The 21484-nt window shown below is 36.7% G+C and overlaps 1 protein-coding gene across 1 annotated transcript in view; it reads left to right on the forward strand.

Moving 5' to 3' along the window:
* Positions 1-20325, forward strand: part of rspo4 (R-spondin 4) — a 43386-nt gene extending 23061 nt beyond the window's left edge. The window contains exon 5 of the mRNA XM_015034260.1: positions 19036-20325. Coding sequence (XP_014889746.1) covers positions 19036-19151 — 116 coding nt within the window. The 3' untranslated portion in view covers positions 19152-20325. The remainder of the gene's footprint in view (positions 1-19035) is intronic.
* The last annotated feature ends 1159 nt before the right edge of the window (positions 20326-21484 follow it).

Here is a 21484-nt window from a genome sequence, read left to right on the forward strand (position 1 = left end):
ATATAAAACACTAACAAAAACTGCAGGTCTTTGCCTAGTAAATTTTGGTTAAAACAAACTTTTTCGTCATTCAGTGAAATTTTCAGACATTTTACTCAAGTAGGTGTAGAAATACTTCATAATAAAGTTACTCAGGTTATAACAGATTTGGGTTTTTCATTATCGTTTAGTTTAATTTCATTATGCCTTCATGTTTATCTAATTCTGTTAGTTTTATTTTTTTAAAGTCTGTTTGCTAGTTTTTATTAGTTAAATATTGTTTAGTTTTTATTTCAGTTCAGTTTCACCTTATCAACATTACACACAGAAAACAAAAATAAAACACTGCTTTACAAACTCATAATTCACCAAACAGGGAAGTTTTGTGATTATGTATTAATTGGTTAATGAATATTCAAAAAAGGATACAATTTTCAAAAAATTTATTCAGTTATTGTTGAACAACTGACTCATTTTCTCATTTTCCAAGATTAAGAAACAATAAAAGCTGATTTGGGTGCAGCAAACTTATCTTTTCAGTTTAGTAGTTGCTTAAACTTGGTTATAAAAATATGAATACTTTGTGTTGTACTTTGAATTTTCCTGTATGAGAAAATTATGTTGGTAACAAATTTTACTCTGATTACAAATTGAAAGTCTCCATTTGAATTTATGATCCAACTTTGTATCATTTCTGAATTGCAGTTAGGGGCCGCACAAAATTAGTCCAAGGACCATAAAGAGCCCCAAGGCCACACTTTGGACACCCTGCTTTATCTCATCTCTATCTCTCATCTCTTAAAGTATTGGATGTACAGTGAACCAAATGAACCAAAACTCTCTTTGCCTTTTTTTGTATTTGTTGGCCAGAGGAAAAAATCAAAATCAAGTTTGAAATATCTAGTTTGCAAAATCTCTTTGTAGTTACAGACACATGTTTAGTGTTAGTGTGACAGCTTATTAAGTTGTATTTATGTGGATGATAATCTCCCATAGTGAAACAGATTAACTCAGGCTGTGTTTCACGAAGACAGAGCAACCGTGTGGCTCCCATTTAGGACAATACATTTCCCCTGCTGCAGAACCCAAAGACACTCATGGAGGTTTGTTATAGGAAACATTTGTTTCTCTAATAACTGTGACTGAGCTCTCCAGCAAGTCAATTTTTCATTGTTATTGTGTTTGTGCTGCGATGTGTTCTCTCCCATGTGAAGGAGAAGCGAACCAACATGAGTTATAATACCAAACTGATGTCTCTGGTGGCTTGTTGCCGGGTCGTTACTTTTGTTCTCTGGCTGATCAGAAACAGAGCCGGGATTAATTTGTACAAGTGATTCTTCTTGGATGGGGAAAGCAGGACAACAGCAGCTTTACCTCAGCAGATTTATGAACTCACAAATCATGGTGCTTTCATAGTCCATGTTCTAAACCTGGACTAAACGGACCCAGTTAGCTCATTCCTACGAGATATTAGTGTTTTACTCTTTACACCAGAGATAGCTCTAGAGTACATGTCAACTTCAAGGCCCAAGGGCCAATAACCTGATAGTCCAGTAGATTCGGTTCAACTGGGAATCAAAATTACAGCATTTGTTACATTCTCAGCTGCACTTTGAGCAACGTGTTCCCCTCCTGGCCTGTGGGGGCGCTGCACCAAGAACCACTGAAGGAAACGACACAAAAACCTCTGAAGACACTGAGAGCAACTTCCTTCTTGACAAAAAACAAACAAAAAATGGAGTCGCGGCAGATTTTAGTGGCTGCAGGATTTCTCTTCTGTTTTTGTTTAAAGAACATAAATCCTTTCTCCTGCTACCTCTAGAAGTGCTAGGTTGATAGGGTTGTATTTACCCAGAATGCCCTGCGCTGTAGTCCACTTCCTGCTTTTGGAGCGGTAACCAGGCCGTTTGGCGTTCACATAAGCATTCGAACTGCACCAGAGGAGGTAAAACAATTTTCCAATTCTGCAATAACCTTATCAAACAAAGATGACATTACAATGAACAAGTTTATTAACAAACAGTTTACGAAGTTAGTTTTATTATCAATAAATCAGTAAAGCAGCTGCAGCTCCTCAGAAATGACTTTTTTTATTGTCTGTTTCATGAAGTTCACATTTTATTTCCACATATAAATGTTACCTGTGCAGACAGTTTTCAGAGTAAATCCCACTGACTTTCTGCAGAACGGCCGGGCTGCCATGTGCTATGATTCATTTTCCTCCAGATTACATCACAATCACTTTGATGTATGGCATGCAATGTATCTACGAGGGCAACAGATCAGATCAATACCATGTGGAGAACAACATAGTCATTGTACTCGCTCCAGCACCCTCACTTTCTTCTTTTCAAACCCATTTTTTTGGCGTCTGTAACCACAAAAACTAGAGTCCCTCAGTTACGGTTGAGACTGTCAAACCAAGCGGCCTCCCTCTGTGATTTGACAACTTCCATCCCATCTGGGATCCTCCAAAAGATTCCTGAGTTAAAATACCAGATCTTCCCTTTAACCTGCAGTCCTGACTGAGAAAATAGTAAATAATTTAATAAAAACTGAGCCAGAAATCTCCCATCCCAGAAGACTCAACTTTCCTATTTAACTGTAGTTTTATTACAATTTTAAAGTAAATGGCGTAGAGACTAAAACAATGTCGTATTTATGTGAGGTTTGGAAATGTGTGTGAATCAACATTGCTATTATAATCTTAAACTCTCCATATGTTCGTAACAAAGTGTCAGAGTTGAATGAAAGGGAAAATCAATCAATGCCAGGAGATTCAGAGGGTCGATCTGGTTTTCATTCTGCTGTGGATCATCGGACCAGTTCTTTATCTTAATAAGAACATTCAACAGCGATTTGGGACTCGTCCAACAGAACTTCAGATGTTTTACTGAAATGGAGAAACCTCTCTCGTGGCACTCTCTCGATATTACTTTGGGCTTTTGGCCCCCTGCTGAGCAGCATTTGGTTCCTGTGTTACACCTTATTCTGTGACCACCATATATTGTGACTGTAGGAGGCGCTGTTGCAGTTTTACACTTTGCCATACCTCAGCCTGACGCAAAAGGAAAAATAAAGAAAAACAAAGAACAAGTAACATCTTACCACTAATATTGGGATTATTATGGAAATATAAATGGACACAATATGACAGCACTCATCAGATATTGTGACCACACTGTTACTTAGTGTAAAATACTAAATATTTGAACCAAACTGTTTCTGTTAAGTAATTCAGTAACGCAACAAGTTACTACACAACTCTGTCTCTGGTTGTGTTTTCCCAGAATCCCCTGCACTGTAGTCCGCTTCCTGCTTTTGGTCCGTCTGGTGTTGAAATATGAATTTTAATTCACTTTAACCAACCTGAGACCGAGGTTTGTAGGCGGACCAGAGTTTGCTTTCTTTGATTTGGTTACGGATTCATGGCTCAAACCGGACTCTCTAGGTGAACAAACTGGAGCTGGATTAAAGCGGATTAAGCAGGGCTGGTGTGAAATCAGCATGTTTAAATATAGCAGAGTGGAGATGAATAACCGTGGGAAACAGTTGGGAATAAAATTTCCAGTGAAACCGAACGGTTGTCAACAACGTGAACAGAGGTTGTCAGTCCATCAGTGGGTTGGTGGCAATGGGTCAGTCTGGGTCGCATTTCCAAATCCAGTCGTCTGTAACTGAGACCAAACGTACAGCATGTGCAGTAATCCAGGCGCTTCAAACCTGAAATATCCTCGACTTAATTCAAACATATAAAACAGAACTGGGCAAAGTAAATCCAAACTCTGCTTTGGATGAAATCTCCTATATTTCTGCTGCCCCTTTTTTGAGTTTTGCTCAGTATTTCAGATGCCACTTTTGTTATTCGTTTTGCCTTTTGTTTGTTACTTGGACATTTCATACAAGATTATGGTGCCGGCAGCCAACTTACAGTACATCCAGACAAATCCCCGTAGATTGAAACGGAGTTACTGAAGATTAGAGGCTCTCTGGTACTTTAAAGGGCAGACCTCAGTGTCCCTCTCATTTAGAAGCTCCTGGATCAGGATTTAAACCCAACATAAACACGCATCATGTTCAGACAGACCCGCAGGCACTGTAAAACCCCGGACAACAGGTACTGATTACACAACAAGTTGGTTTTTCTGCCCTCACTTTCACTCCATGAACATCCCTAATGTAATTTAGAGGCATGTCTAAGCAGAGAAAGCAGGTTTTCCTTCTTTCTTTTTGGACACAATGTGGGCAAAGATGAGAAAAATCTGTCTCAGCAAATTCCAAACATTTTCGCTCGGATGGAGGTTTTCTGCTTGCGTGACCGATTCAGCTGGAATCTTTGCATTTGAATTTACTTTTATAACATTTTCATCAACTCAAGAAGTTGGACAGTTGTTATGGACCACAGCTGCTCGCTGATTTTGATCAGAGCGAAGCTGGAGTTTGTTGTTAGCCCGTAAAGAGCCGTAATCTCTGGTGTGCTGCTCTGCTGCTAGCTTCAGCAGCGAGAGGCTTCAGAAATTCACGTTTGCACAGATGTGGAATCAAAACTTGGGATTTTTTTCAGTATTTTACACATTTACTGATACGCCTTCTGTACAGCTGCAACTAAGGATTATTTTACTAATTCATTATTCTCTCAGTTATTCTGACGATTAATCAACTATTTGATTAATTGCATAAGAACTTTTACTCTTTCTGCAGATTTTTCATTTAACCACTTATTTGATACAACATTAGAAATAAACTAAAAGACACAGATGTACAAATTATTAATATAACATTTTATTGATGCATTTGCAGTTAAAGCAAACGTCCAATATCAACATGTGAAAAGTTCAGCTTAACATAAACAAAGTGTGGGACAAACATGTTGAATATTTTTTGGATTAACCAATTAATAATTGGGCAGAAAATGGTAATTAATATAAGTATTTTACAGAATATGAAGCAGGCGAAGCTAAAATTGACGATTTCTGGGTCAGTTTTGCAAACAAATATTATTACTATCTTAAATACAAAATGTATTTATACTTGTACAATTATTATTAATTATTGCTCTTAATACGTTGTTCTTTCAGTAATTTGTCTTTCTTTTAAGTCTGTATACTCTGTTTAAAGATGATTCATTGACAATTATTTCAGTGATTAATCATGATTAATCGTTTCAGACGTAGTCGCTTGTGTTCTCATCTCTTCAGTTTTCTTTTGGTTTCAAGGAGAAAGTTTGTTGTTTTTGTATATATTTTGGATCATTGTTCTTCCAACAGATCCATTGATGCTGCCATATTTATTTAAAATCTAGTCTTTTGTGAAATTCTTGAACCTTTTATTCTAACAAGGAATATAAATCAGCCCACAGCATCACAGAACCTCCTCCATATTTAACAGTGGCCATGATTTTCTGTCCTATGTGTTTACTTGGGCTGTTTTTTGCAGAAAAGTTTTAGTCTAACCTGACCCAAGCATATGGTTCCAGTTTAGGTCCCAGAAGAGTTTAGCAAACTCCACATGTTTACATTTAGGCTGTCAGGAGAAAAAAGCCTTTCCTTGTCATGCTTCATAAACAACCAGTTATTTTATATATAGTGACTAATGCTTGTTATGGATACTTGGTGACCCCAAGTTGCTGCAGTTCATTAAGCTTTGGAGATACTTTCACCTCCCTCACGTATTGGGTCCTGTGTATCACATGGTTACGACCCATTCAAACAGGAAGTGGTGGCTCTGATCAGCTTCAAAGTGTTAATTACATTCATTTAGAGCCGCAACCAACAACAGTTAGGTTAGAAATCAATTAATCAATTATTCTGGTGATTAATCATTTAATCTGACGATTAATCGGATTAAAAATGGGCATATTCCATAGGTTTTTTAATTTAACCTTCTTATGCAATGTTAGAACTACATAAAAATAAACTATTAAATTCATTTTTTAAATTAGAAAATGAATTTTTTTTTGCAAAAACATCATTCCTTTCGTCAAACCTTAATCATTTGTAGCAAAGGATTCATCTTCAGCTAAAGAAAATACATCTAGCATCAACATGTGAAAAGCTCAGCTCTGCTGGATGTAACATAAATACAGGTTAGGGATGATATGTTAATTATTTTTTGGTATTAAATGACTAACACTTGACAGAAAAGGTGCCTAATAGTTAATTCTTTCCAGATTTTGAACCAAGTCAAACCAAAACTACTTGATGAGTTCTTGGGTAAAACATTTTTACAGACAAATGTTTAGTTTTTTTAATCATAAATTCAAAATGTATATTTTTTGGCTTAATTTCTCCTCTGAATGTTTTTTTTAGCAAATGGCCTTTTTTTGTCTGTATTCTCCAGTTATTGATTCACTGATTGTTAAATTAGTTAATGATTATTTCAATTTGTCACGACTAATCATTTCAACCATAGTTTTATTTTTAAATGAATAATTGAGGTCAGAATAATTATATAACTGAAAAAATATATTTAAATTTGCTCGATTGAAAAAATACCCAAACTCAGGGTAAATTTTCTTGCTGTGTAAATTGATCTGCAAAAAATATACTGTGAAATTTTTCTTTTTTTAAATATTTTTGCTGTATTTCTGTTCTGAGGAGATAAAAAGTGATTTTTTAAGGGTAGTGCTTGAGCTCATGCAGTAATTATGTGAAGTTGTGCAGGTTCTTAATGAAAATCTGAACCTGGGCCGCAGTTTTTGTCTCTGTGCCACCAAACCGCACGTCATGGCGGATCTCAGTGCCAACCTGGAAACCGCACAGTAAAAGACGTGAAATTAAAGCAGAGCATAGCGCTAACGGGGGCTAATCACGACCCCCGCTTGTTATTTGATAATGTCTGGCCTGCAGCTCATTCTGCACTTCAAACGCAGATCCTTTTGTGCTGGCTTGAGTTCGACGTTGGAGCTGGCAGCTGGAAACCGGCTCGGCTGTGGTTTTTTCTTTTTTTTTTGTTTTGGGGGGAGGCCATCGTTAGCATCACATAAAAAAGCCTTTAGCATGTTTGTTTAAGGTTCACAATCAAATAAACAACCTGGACTCAGACTAGCACATATTAGTGATGATGCATGTTCTGGTCTGCGTGACCCGGCGCTCGGTCCCCTTGTTCCCAGCTCCGGCCCGCATGGCTCCATACCATTTAAAGCTTTATGCTGATTTATTACCTGTTATGCCCATGTACAGTGCTTTTCTTTCTTCCACCGCAACATGTGGTTCTGACTACGACTGTTTTCCAAAGAGTCGAACGGATTGAGTGGATAACACCAGCATTTTTGGAAAATCCTCAAACTTTTTATCCTTGTTTATGGAGCTGTGGTCGTATCCAGTCTTGCTTGGAGACGAACTGTATTTAAAAAGGTCAGTTTTGGTTATGATGGCATTCAGCCTCAATGATTCCAACAAATTGCAGTGAAATAAGATTTTTATCTCTTTGTGTGGATTGTAAAGTTTTTGACTGATTTGATCAAGATCGTGTAAAGGTCTGAAAATATTTTCTGTTTGTAAAGTTAAAGTCAAAATTTAACAACAATAATTTGGGATTTTTTTATCTGTTAAAGCAAAAAACAACAAGCTTATGTTATTGGTTAATTTATATATGAAATTTCCCAAACTAAATATTTAGTTTACAAACTAACTGTCTGTTAACAGCCAGTGAATTTGCCTGTTAGCTTGCTAAATATACTGATTGGGGCAAAAATATTAAGATTCCAGACTCAATATTTAGCTTTCTAACTAAATAAAAAGCTGGATACGACCACAGCTCCATAAACAGGGATAAAAAGTTTGAGGATTTTCCAAACATTTAGTCTTAGTTCTGGCTCCTCTCTTTAATGTGTTTAACCACTTTTAAAAAAAAATAAAGAAAGTACTACTACTGTTTGTGCTCCCAGTCAGAGTAGCAGAAACTCTGTCGTTTAAAGAAAACTGGACCTTAAAGACAATCGTCCAGTTTGTGGTCCTGCAGATAATCTCATCTTTTCTGATCATCCATGGAGTTCAGCTGAACAAAACAGAAACCAGAGCCACTTTCTTTCTCATTTAGCTCCATAAAAGTCCTTGTATGTTTGCCTGTGAGTTTGGCTTGAGGTTTGGTCACAGCGCCACCAGCTGGGCGTTTTCCAACTTTCTGCCTGAAACAGATAGTCGCTGAGGAGCTTTACAATGTGCATGTTTGGTTTCCTGAAGCATGCATCAAATTGCAAAAACAAGACTGTGTTTACTTCACTGTTGCATGTAAAACTGGGATTTCTTCTTTTTACTGCTGTGGGTTGGAATAAATTTAAATGCGACTGATGGAAAAACCAATAATCGGGTATTTAAGATGCCAAAAAGACCCAAAACAGAGAGAGCTCTTAATCACTGCAGCTGGATACAACAGATAGATATAAAACATTTGCAAAGATTCATAGTTTTCAGGAATATCCTGGTTTTACTCTCATGCTGGGGAGGTTTAAATTTTAAGGGTTGAGTTGGACTTCACTGTAGAAAGTTAAAAACATTCACAAAATAGTTTACTTTATCACACAGTACTGATCTGCTGGTCCTTTTTTTTAGGTTTGACAAAATTATTGGTTAAATTTTAGGATCTTTTAGAGAATTTACTGGAATGTGAAATGGAAATGTTGACCTTTTCCAAACGCCTTTTTCCAAACAATTACATAGAGAGTCATGAAGGTTGGGAAACACTGAACACATTTTTGTTTCCCAGAACTGTTTAGTAAATAAACTTCAGATTTATGTCAGAAAAGGGTAGAAATAATGATATTAACCATCTCTGTCTCAGAAGGAATGGGTGTAAAATGAAATGCTGATACAAACTATTTTTCTACTAGCTGGATTTTCATTGTAAAACTGCACCACTGGTCATGATTCCAATTTGTACAATTTCACACAAATTCACACGAGTCACATGATCAACTACCTGATATTACTACTGGCAGAAACGACAAAGAAGACAACAGGAAGTGGTAGAAGTTTGATATTGAAGTTTTCGTGAATAACAAATTTATTGTTATTCCATTCTTAAATAATGGAAACACCATAATTCCAAAAAAATGGAAATGCAGCTACTATCAAATCTGCGAACTAGAATACATTGTAGATGCAGAAATCCAGCCAGGTGAGTATTTTATCGAAAAAAGCACAAGAACTGAGGTATTTTAAAATTCAGCTGCGTCTCTTTGTATGTAAGATAAATAAATGTTATTCATAATTTAATCCACACTTTAAAGACAAAATTTAAATGCAAAAAGATTGTCCCGGAAACTCAAACAATGACGAAGAACATGATGAGAGAAGACATGAAGAGTCATGAAAGCTCCATGCTAGGCGATCGTAACAAAGAGCGGCGTCTGGTTGGACAAACTCCTCATCAGCAGCAGCACCAATCTGCGACCAATTAAACTTCACCAGGAATCAGTGCAGCACAAAATCAGGTCAGGGGAAAAGATTTGACACTTTCTGCTTCCTTTGCATCCTGTTCTCAAAAAAACCTTCAAAATGCTCTGACTTCTGCAGTAAATCTGATTCTTTTTAAACTGCAGCCAAACGAGGTGAAGCCAGAGCAGCAGCTTCTCCATCCAAGCCGGACCCGAATCATCACACCTGATCTGATACATGAGTTATGATGTTAAAATGTGAAAATATGTAGCAGAGTGATCTGGAGTCCCTATGCTGTAAAAGCATCGTATAATCCGATCTCTGCAGCCAACCATCAAAGCAGCGATACATCACCCAGAATATTTACCTGACACTCGACCTGGAGGACTCTTCTTCTTCTTCTTCTGGCCAAATGATGGACGAGTTCCCAAAAATCCTGCGGGTGGCGGACCTGGACCGCCATCTGAGGATGGAGAACACCTGAGACGCATCAGCAGAGCCAGAAAACGTTTTTCCTCCCGATGTTTGAAGAATCACTGGAGGAAAAACAAGTTTACCATTTTATTTATTTATAAAACAGGATCATGTGAAGCCTTATTAAAATAAACTCCTCTTGTTATGGACTACTGTTTACATCTGGAAATTTTGCGCATGCACTCAACGCTGGAAGGCGAAAAGGCGATTCTTTGCTTCTCATCCATAGCCGCACTGCTGCGGTGGAGCAAAACGTTAACTAAATGAAAACCTGGAGATGCAGGTATTATTAATTTAGTACTTTGTGCCACAGCAAAGGGGAAAATAAAGCAGAAAAACTGTTGAACTCAAAAACCACTTTTTTCTGTCTGTCGGCTACGCTACACACAGACTCGTTGCCATAGCAACTGACAACAACGCTACTTTATGTTTCAGGATTCAACACCAAAAACCATGCAAACATTTCTCACACTGTTTATTTTGCTATTATTGAAAAATGATTGCTTGCTGTGGTAGACTAGCTACCGCGGCTATTAGCTAAGATAACACAGATTAGCTAAGCTAACAGCGGTGATTAGCCGCTTATTAGATTAGCTGCTCTACTGATGATGTGTCAGAGTTGGTGTGTGGGTCAGCTGTTTTTTATTTTTTAACTGAACCGAAACACAACGAATTCCACATCACATCTACATGCTAAGGTTGTCACAGTCAAGCTAGCATAACTCGCATACTTCCCTCTCCCTCACTATTTTTTCCATAATTAAAACTTTTCCTGACGTGTTATCTAGATGTTATAGTGTTGACAATTAGTAGCAAAGCACTGCGTCCCGTTTTCTTTTATAGATCACACATATATTTTAGATTTAGGACATTATATTGACAACTTGACAGCTAATGCTAGTCATTGCAGGCGAGCAGCTTTTTGCCCTCCAGCAGGGAGATGGTGTGGGATCTGGCACACATAACGTTACCCTTTAACAGGTCTACAGATCGTTTTTGACTTGTGGTCAAAGGCCCAACAAAATTATTTCCTGAGCTATAAATGGATCCCGAGCCACACATTAGACCGCCCTGATTTACAGAAAAGGATCATGAAATGTTCTGAAATATAGAGAAATTCATAACTTTTAAGACTCAGCTAATACAAATCAGTCAATTAAGTTTATTTGTAGAGCATATTTACAACAGNTTTGTAGGCGGACCAGAGTTTGCTTTCTTTGATTTGGTTACGGATTCATGGCTCAAACCGGACTCTCTAGGTGAACAAACTGGAGCTGGATTAAAGCGGATTAAGCAGGGCTGGTGTGAAATCAGCATGTTTAAATATAGCAGAGTGGAGATGAATAACCGTGGGAAACAGTTGGGAATAAAATTTCCAGTGAAACCGAACGGTTGTCAACAACGTGAACAGAGGTTGTCAGTCCATCAGTGGGTTGGTGGCAATGGGTCAGTCTGGGTCGCATTTCCAAATCCAGTCGTCTGTAACTGAGACCAAACGTACAGCATGTGCAGTAATCCAGGCGCTTCAAACCTGAAATATCCTCGACTTAATTCAAACATATAAAACAGAACTGGGCAAAGTAAATCCAAACTCTGCTTTGGATGAAATCTCCTATATTTCTGCTGCCCCTTTTTTGAGTTTTGCTCAGTATTTCAGATGCCACTTTTGTTATTCGTTTTGCCTTTTGTTTGTTACTTGGACATTTCATACAAGATTATGGTGCCGGCAGCCAACTTACAGTACATCCAGACAAATCCCCGTAGATTGAAACGGAGTTACTGAAGATTAGAGGCTCTCTGGTACTTTAAAGGGCAGACCTCAGTGTCCCTCTCATTTAGAAGCTCCTGGATCAGGATTTAAACCCAACATAAACACGCATCATGTTCAGACAGACCCGCAGGCACTGTAAAACCCCGGACAACAGGTACTGATTACACAACAAGTTGGTTTTTCTGCCCTCACTTTCACTCCATGAACATCCCTAATGTAATTTAGAGGCATGTCTAAGCAGAGAAAGCAGGTTTTCCTTCTTTCTTTTTGGACACAATGTGGGCAAAGATGAGAAAAATCTGTCTCAGCAAATTCCAAACATTTTCGCTCGGATGGAGGTTTTCTGCTTGCGTGACCGATTCAGCTGGAATCTTTGCATTTGAATTTACTTTTATAACATTTTCATCAACTCAAGAAGTTGGACAGTTGTTATGGACCACAGCTGCTCGCTGATTTTGATCAGAGCGAAGCTGGAGTTTGTTGTTAGCCCGTAAAGAGCCGTAATCTCTGGTGTGCTGCTCTGCTGCTAGCTTCAGCAGCGAGAGGCTTCAGAAATTCACGTTTGCACAGATGTGGAATCAAAACTTGGGATTTTTTTCAGTATTTTACACATTTACTGATACGCCTTCTGTACAGCTGCAACTAAGGATTATTTTACTAATTCATTATTCTCTCAGTTATTCTGACGCTTAATCAACTATTTGATTAATTGCATAAGAACTTTTACTCTTTCTGCAGATTTTTCATTTAACCACTTATTTGATACAACATTAGAAATAAACTAAAAGACACAGATGTACAAATTATTAATATAACATTTTATTGATGCATTTGCAGTTAAAGCAAACGTCCAATATCAACATGTGAAAAGTTCAGCTTAACATAAACAAAGTGTGGGACAAACATGTTGAATATTTTTTGGATTAACCAATTAATAATTGGGCAGAAAATGGTAATTAATATAAGTATTTTACAGAATATGAAGCAGGCGAAGCTAAAATTGACGATTTCTGGGTCAGTTTTGCAAACAAATAGTATTTTTATCTTAAATACAAAATGTATTTATACTTGTACAATTATTATTAATTATTGCTCTTAATACGTTGTTCTTTCAGTAATTTGTCTTTCTTTTAAGTCTGTATACTCTGTTTAAAGATGATTCATTGACAATTATTTCAGTGATTAATCATGATTAATCGTTTCAGACGTAGTCGCTTGTGTTCTCATCTCTTCAGTTTTCTTTTGGTTTCAAGGAGAAAGTTTGTTGTTTTTGTATATATTTTGGATCATTGTTCTTCCAACAGATCCATTGATGCTGCCATATTTATTTAAAATCTAGTCTTTTGTGAAATTCTTGAACCTTTTATTCTAACAAGGAATATAAATCAGCCCACAGCATCACAGAACCTCCTCCATATTTAACAGTGGCCATGATTTTCTGTCCTATGTGTTTACTTGGGCTGTTTTTTGCAGAAAAGTTTTAGTCTAACCTGACCCAAGCATATGGTTCCAGTTTAGGTCCCAGAAGAGTTTAGCAAACTCCACATGTTTACATTTAGGCTGTCAGGAGAAAAAAGCCTTTCCTTGTCATGCTTCATAAACAACCAGTTATTTTATATATAGTGACTAATGCTTGTTATGGATACTTGGTGACCCCAAGTTGCTGCAGTTCATTAAGCTTTGGAGATACTTTCACCTCCCTCACGTATTGGGTCCTGTGTATCACATGGTTACGACCCATTCAAACAGGAAGTGGTGGCTCTGATCAGCTTCAAAGTGTTAATTACATTCATTTAGAGCCGCAACCAACAACAGTTAGGTTAGAAATCAATTAATCAATTATTCTGGTGATTAATCATTTAATCTGACGATTAATCGGATTAAAAATGGGCATATTCCATAGGTTTTTTAATTTAACCTTCTTATGCAATGTTAGAACTACATAAAAATAAACTATTAAATTCATTTTTTAAATTAGAAAATGAATTTTTTTTTGCAAAAACATCATTCCTTTCGTCAAACCTTAATCATTTGTAGCAAAGGATTCATCTTCAGCTAAAGAAAATACATCTAGCATCAACATGTGAAAAGCTCAGCTCTGCTGGATGTAACATAAATACAGGTTAGGGATGATATGTTAATTATTTTTTGGTATTAAATGACTAACACTTGACAGAAAAGGTGCCTAATAGTTAATTCTTTCCAGATTTTGAACCAAGTCAAACCAAAACTACTTGATGAGTTCTTGGGTAAAACATTTTTACAGACAAATGTTTAGTTTTTTTAATCATAAATTCAAAATGTATATTTTTTGGCTTAATTTCTCCTCTGAATGTTTTTTTTAGCAAATGGCCTTTTTTTGTCTGTATTCTCCAGTTATTGATTCACTGATTGTTAAATTAGTTAATGATTATTTCAATTTGTCACGACTAATCATTTCAACCATAGTTTTATTTTTAAATGAATAATTGAGGTCAGAATAATTATATAACTGAAAAAATATATTTAAATTTGCTCGATTGAAAAAATACCCAAACTCAGGGTAAATTTTCTTGCTGTGTAAATTGATCTGCAAAAAATATACTGTGAAATTTTTCTTTTTTTAAATATTTTTGCTGTATTTCTGTTCTGAGGAGATAAAAAGTGATTTTTTAAGGGTAGTGCTTGAGCTCATGCAGTAATTATGTGAAGTTGTGCAGGTTCTTAATGAAAATCTGAACCTGGGCCGCAGTTTTTGTCTCTGTGCCACCAAACCGCACGTCATGGCGGATCTCAGTGCCAACCTGGAAACCGCACAGTAAAAGACGTGAAATTAAAGCAGAGCATAGCGCTAACGGGGGCTAATCACGACCCCCGCTTGTTATTTGATAATGTCTGGCCTGCAGCTCATTCTGCACTTCAAACGCAGATCCTTTTGTGCTGGCTTGAGTTCGACGTTGGAGCTGGCAGCTGGAAACCGGCTCGGCTGTGGTTTTTTCTTTTTTTTTTGTTTTGGGGGGAGGCCATCGTTAGCATCACATAAAAAAGCCTTTAGCATGTTTGTTTAAGGTTCACAATCAAATAAACAACCTGGACTCAGACTAGCACATATTAGTGATGATGCATGTTCTGGTCTGCGTGACCCGGCGCTCGGTCCCCTTGTTCCCAGCTCCGGCCCGCATGGCTCCATACCATTTAAAGCTTTATGCTGATTTATTACCTGTTATGCCCATGTACAGTGCTTTTCTTTCTTCCACCGCAACATGTGGTTCTGACTACGACTGTTTTCCAAAGAGTCGAACGGATTGAGTGGATAACACCAGCATTTTTGGAAAATCCTCAAACTTTTTATCCTTGTTTATGGAGCTGTGGTCGTATCCAGTCTTGCTTGGAGACGAACTGTATTTAAAAAGGTCAGTTTTGGTTATGATGGCATTCAGCCTCAATGATTCCAACAAATTGCAGTGAAATAAGATTTTTATCTCTTTGTGTGGATTGTAAAGTTTTTGACTGATTTGATCAAGATCGTGTAAAGGTCTGAAAATATTTTCTGTTTGTAAAGTTAAAGTCAAAATTTAACAACAATAATTTGGGATTTTTTTATCTGTTAAAGCAAAAAACAACAAGCTTATGTTATTGGTTAATTTATATATGAAATTTCCCAAACTAAATATTTAGTTTACAAACTAACTGTCTGTTAACAGCCAGTGAATTTGCCTGTTAGCTTGCTAAATATACTGATTGGGGCAAAAATATTAAGATTCCAGACTCAATATTTAGCTTTCTAACTAAATAAAAAGCTGGATACGACCACAGCTCCATAAACAGGGATAAAAAGTTTGAGGATTTTCCAAACATTTAGTCTTAGTTCTGGCTCCTCTCTTTAATGTGTTTAACCACTTTTAAAAAAAAATAAAGAAAGTACTACTACTGTTTGTGCTCCCAGTCAGAGTAGCAGAAACTCTGTCGTTTAAAGAAAACTGGACCTTAAAGACAATCGTCCAGTTTGTGGTCCTGCAGATAATCTCATCTTTTCTGATCATCCATGGAGTTCAGCTGAACAAAACAGAAACCAGAGCCACTTTCTTTCTCATTTAGCTCCATAAAAGTCCTTGTATGTTTGCCTGTGAGTTTGGCTTGAGGTTTGGTCACAGCGCCACCAGCTGGGCGTTTTCCAACTTTCTGCCTGAAACAGATAGTCGCTGAGGAGCTTTACAATGTGCATGTTTGGTTTCCTGAAGCATGCATCAAATTGCAAAAACAAGACTGTGTTTACTTCACTGTTGCATGTAAAACTGGGATTTCTTCTTTTTACTGCTGTGGGTTGGAATAAATTTAAATGCGACTGATGGAAAAACCAATAATCGGGTATTTAAGATGCCAAAAAGACCCAAAACAGAGAGAGCTCTTAATCACTGCAGCTGGATACAACAGATAGATATAAAACATTTGCAAAGATTCATAGTTTTCAGGAATATCCTGGTTTTACTCTCATGCTGGGGAGGTTTAAATTTTAAGGGTTGAGTTGGACTTCACTGTAGAAAGTTAAAAACATTCACAAAATAGTTTACTTTATCACACAGTACTGATCTGCTGGTCCTTTTTTTTAGGTTTGACAAAATTATTGGTTAAATTTTAGGATCTTTTAGAGAATTTACTGGAATGTGAAATGGAAATGTTGACCTTTTCCAAACGCCTTTTTCCAAACAATTACATAGAGAGTCATGAAGGTTGGGAAACACTGAACACATTTTTGTTTCCCAGAACTGTTTAGTAAATAAACTTCAGATTTATGTCAGAAAAGGGTAGAAATAATGATATTAACCATCTCTGTCTCAGAAGGAATGGGTGTAAAATGAAATGCTGATACAAACTATTTTTCTACTAGCTGGATTTTCATTGTAAAACTGCACCACTGGTCATGATTCCAATTTGTACAATTTCACACAAATTCACACGAGTCACATGATCAACTACCTGATATTACTACTGGCAGAAACGACAAAGAAGACAACAGGAAGTGGTAGAAGTTTGATATTGAAGTTTTCGTGAATAACAAATTTATTGTTATTCCATTCTTAAATAATGGAAACACCATAATTCCAAAAAAATGGAAATGCAGCTACTATCAAATCTGCGAACTAGAATACATTGTAGATGCAGAAATCCAGCCAGGTGAGTATTTTATCGAAAAAAGCACAAGAACTGAGGTATTTTAAAATTCAGCTGCGTCTCTTTGTATGTAAGATAAATAAATGTTATTCATAATTTAATCCACACTTTAAAGACAAAATTTAAATGCAAAAAGATTGTCCCGGAAACTCAAACAATGACGAAGAACATGATGAGAGAAGACATGAAGAGTCATGAAAGCTCCATGCTAGGCGATCGTAACAAAGAGCGGCGTCTGGTTGGACAAACTCCTCATCAGCAGCAGCACCAATCTGCGACCAATTAAACTTCACCAGGAATCAGTGCAGCACAAAATCAGGTCAGGGGAAAAGATTTGACACTTTCTGCTTCCTTTGCATCCTGTTCTCAAAAAAACCTTCAAAATGCTCTGACTTCTGCAGTAAATCTGATTCTTTTTAAACTGCAGCCAAACGAGGTGAAGCCAGAGCAGCAGCTTCTCCATCCAAGCCGGACCCGAATCATCACACCTGATCTGATACATGAGTTATGATGTTAAAATGTGAAAATATGTAGCAGAGTGATCTGGAGTCCCTATGCTGTAAAAGCATCGTATAATCCGATCTCTGCAGCCAACCATCAAAGCAGCGATACATCACCCAGAATATTTACCTGACACTCGACCTGGAGGACTCTTCTTCTTCTTCTTCTGGCCAAATGATGGACGAGTTCCCAAAAATCCTGCGGGTGGCGGACCTGGACCGCCATCTGAGGATGGAGAACACCTGAGACGCATCAGCAGAGCCAGAAAACGTTTTTCCTCCCGATGTTTGAAGAATCACTGGAGGAAAAACAAGTTTACCATTTTATTTATTTATAAAACAGGATCATGTGAAGCCTTATTAAAATAAACTCCTCTTGTTATGGACTACTGTTTACATCTGGAAATTTTGCGCATGCACTCAACGCTGGAAGGCGAAAAGGCGATTCTTTGCTTCTCATCCATAGCCGCACTGCTGCGGTGGAGCAAAACGTTAACTAAATGAAAACCTGGAGATGCAGGTATTATTAATTTAGTACTTTGTGCCACAGCAAAGGGGAAAATAAAGCAGAAAAACTGTTGAACTCAAAAACCACTTTTTTCTGTCTGTCGGCTACGCTACACACAGACTCGTTGCCATAGCAACTGACAACAACGCTACTTTATGTTTCAGGATTCAACACCAAAAACCATGCAAACATTTCTCACACTGTTTATTTTGCTATTATTGAAAAATGATTGCTTGCTGTGGTAGACTAGCTACCGCGGCTATTAGCTAAGATAACACAGATTAGCTAAGCTAACAGCGGTGATTAGCCGCTTATTAGATTAGCTGCTCTACTGATGATGTGTCAGAGTTGGTGTGTGGGTCAGCTGTTTTTTATTTTTTAACTGAACCGAAACACAACGAATTCCACATCACATCTACATGCTAAGGTTGTCACAGTCAAGCTAGCATAACTCGCATACTTCCCTCTCCCTCACTATTTTTTCCATAATTAAAACTTTTCCTGACGTGTTATCTAGATGTTATAGTGTTGACAATTAGTAGCAAAGCACTGCGTCCCGTTTTCTTTTATAGATCACACATATATTTTAGATTTAGGACATTATATTGACAACTTGACAGCTAATGCTAGTCATTGCAGGCGAGCAGCTTTTTGCCCTCCAGCAGGGAGATGGTGTGGGATCTGGCACACATAACGTTACCCTTTAACAGGTCTACAGATCGTTTTTGACTTGTGGTCAAAGGCCCAACAAAATTATTTCCTGAGCTATAAATGGATCCCGAGCCACACATTAGACCGCCCTGATTTACAGAAAAGGATCATGAAATGTTCTGAAATATAGAGAAATTCATAACTTTTAAGACTCAGCTAATACAAATCAGTCAATTAAGTTTATTTGTAGAGCATATTTACAACAGCTCAAAATGCTTTACATCATAAAAACACAAAAATAAAGTCATAAAAACGTCTTACAGCCACCAATTAAAAAACCAGAAACAAATATTACATTTGGACTAGTGTTATCATGAAAATAATAAATATCTTGATAAATGTTTCATTTATTATGGCTCAACTATAAACAGGTGGATTCTATCTATCTATCTATCTATCTATCTGTGATGCTAACAATGCTAACGATGCTACCAACAGATCAAACGCGGTTCACCGGAGGTGAAACGATGGGAACCGCAGAGAGAAAAGATAGAAATATTTGACCTTCATAGTTTTCATGTCCCATTTTTCTCCTCCGCCGTTTGTCTTCCTCTCGCCTGTCAGAAAAAAGACGGAATAAAAAAGCAGGACTTGGCAGAAAGAGGGAGAGAAAACGACTGCGGCTCCTCGCCAGCGTCTCGGCTAACGCAACAACAGACACCATCAGCGGCGGCGCCTGAACCGTTTCCAGCTCCATGTTGGCCCGCAGAACCAGAACCACGGAGGACAAAAATAACCTGAACCGACTGTTCAGTTTATCCCCATGATGTGTGAATAAAATGTGTTTTCCAAACATTAAATCAAAGTAGGATTTGAAAAGTCACTTTCTACTCGAGCTGCACTGATCTGAATTTACCTCTGATTCGCTTTTTAAGTCAATTAATCAAATTCCATCGTTGTCAACTTTATTGCAATCATCATTCAACTAAAAAACCCAACCTGGGTTAGATTACATGAAAAATAAATATTTGGATAAAAGTGTTTAACTGAATTATTATCCACTTGATTTGGGAAAAATGGTCAAGTGGCAAATCTCAGGTTGTGATTATATTATTGCTTTGGGTGCTAAAATGGCCTAGTCAAAGTCCAAATTTCAACCTTATTTTCAGTCTTATTTGAAGACAAAAGTAAAACTGAAAATAAGAATAATAAAAAATAAAAAAAATCGAAGTTAGCGCCTTATATTTATCACTGAAGCCAGATTGGAGATTAGATTCAGCCTGAGAAATGATGCGTTTAAAGCAGTCGGAAAACTGGAACGCGGATCTGGGAATAACAGAGATTACTGTCATGAAGTTAACAAGATTTACTGACGAATAGCGTTCCCCCCCCACCCCCAGAGCAGCCATGTTGGATGTTTTAGGAATGAAACTTAAAACTTCAGGAGGTTTCTCAGACGTTTTTATCTAACTTTGAACTTGTAAATATAAAAATATATTGGAGAAAAAATGGGCAAAAGTGCAAATAGTCTCTTTTTTGGGCATAGAAAAATTTAAATTGAATAATTTTTATGAGTTTAAAATGGACCAAAAATATTTCCTGCTGCACTATTTCCCACAAATCCACCAGTAAGCCAGTAAAATATCTGCAGGACTCCAGTTGGATTATCTTCAAAGGTTTTTATTTTGTAGTTTTGGTTTATTTACTCTAAATTTGGCCAAACATGAAAGAAAGGAGTTTTTCTGGTGCATCTTAATGGCTGATAATAATAAACACTGCATGTTTAGTCCAAACTATCTCGCAGTTTATTCGTTTGTCAGTTTGTGTGTAATATAATTGAGCTGTATACATGATGTAATATTTTGACCCAGGATGATTTATCTGATATTGCACAAGTAAAGCTTGCATGACAACATGTGAGTTTTCTTCCTTTTTTTCTCCAGAGCGAATAAAATCTCTTCTTTTTCCCCCCCACCAAATAAATATTTATCACTTTTTTAAGAGACGAAATGGGAAATTTTTCCACAACATGGATGTGTCGCTCTGTAAATGTGTATTTTTATATTATCACAGATTATTCTGGGTTCAGATGTGCAAAAGCTTTAAAAAAAAATCATGAAAAATATGCCAATTTCAGACAATTTGATTAATTTCACAAAAACTGCAATTTCATAACTTTTCTTCTCATGCATGTTTCTTTGAACATGTAAGATTTTTGCTTTTGTTTGTTTTATTTTCTGATGACCACGAAATAATCTGACAAGATTAAAACAAGCTGCTATTGTTTTAAACATATGGGATGGTGTGAGTTCTTTCTCAGTCATTTCATTGCTGGCCAACAGGGGGCGCAGTTGGTAGCGCTGTTGCCTGGCAGCAAGTTTCTGATTATTTTCTGTTGCCTGATAACTGCTGGAGAAAAACATGCGCCATGTGTTGCAGTGTGTTTTGGTAATATCACAGAATAACAGTATTGTTAGTTGTACGCCATTTTAGATTAAAAAAGTATAACATTTATTTTTCTTCAAAAAAAGAAAAAAGAAAGAAATTAGAAATTTTGAGATTAATCTCAGAAATTGTCCAGAAAAAACTCCAAGTCAAAAATGTCTGCCAAGAAACTCAGGAAATTTCTAGAAGTTCTACTAGAAATGTATATAAAAACAAGTTTTTTTCTACACTTTTTGCTGATTAATTTCAAAATTTCAGATTTTTTTTCTTGCATATTCCCACTATTTGTAGCTCAACAAATTCAAAAATTTTCTAGAAAATTTCTAAAATTAATCTAAAAAAAATTTTAATACTTTTTTGTCTCAAATTTTTGACTTTTGGAGCTCAGCAATTGCCAAAGTTTTACTGGTAATTTTTTTTAGATTTATGTCAAAAATTCTGTTTTTCTCGTTGAATATTTTCGACTTTTGAAACTTTGAACTTATCACAAATTGTCAACTTTCAGAGCTCAGAAATTTTCACGTTTTTTCTAGATATTTTTTTGAGATTAGTCTGAAAATTTCTGAGCTTTTTGGCATAAATGTTTTCATTTTTTCTATCTACAGTAACTGTAAAACGCCATCGTAGT

Source organism: Poecilia latipinna, unplaced genomic scaffold (assembly GCF_001443285.1).
Source record: "Poecilia latipinna isolate Pla-1442-1.1 unplaced genomic scaffold, P_latipinna-1.0 Scaffold293, whole genome shotgun sequence".
Lineage (NCBI taxonomy): Eukaryota > Metazoa > Chordata > Actinopteri > Cyprinodontiformes > Poeciliidae > Poecilia > Poecilia latipinna.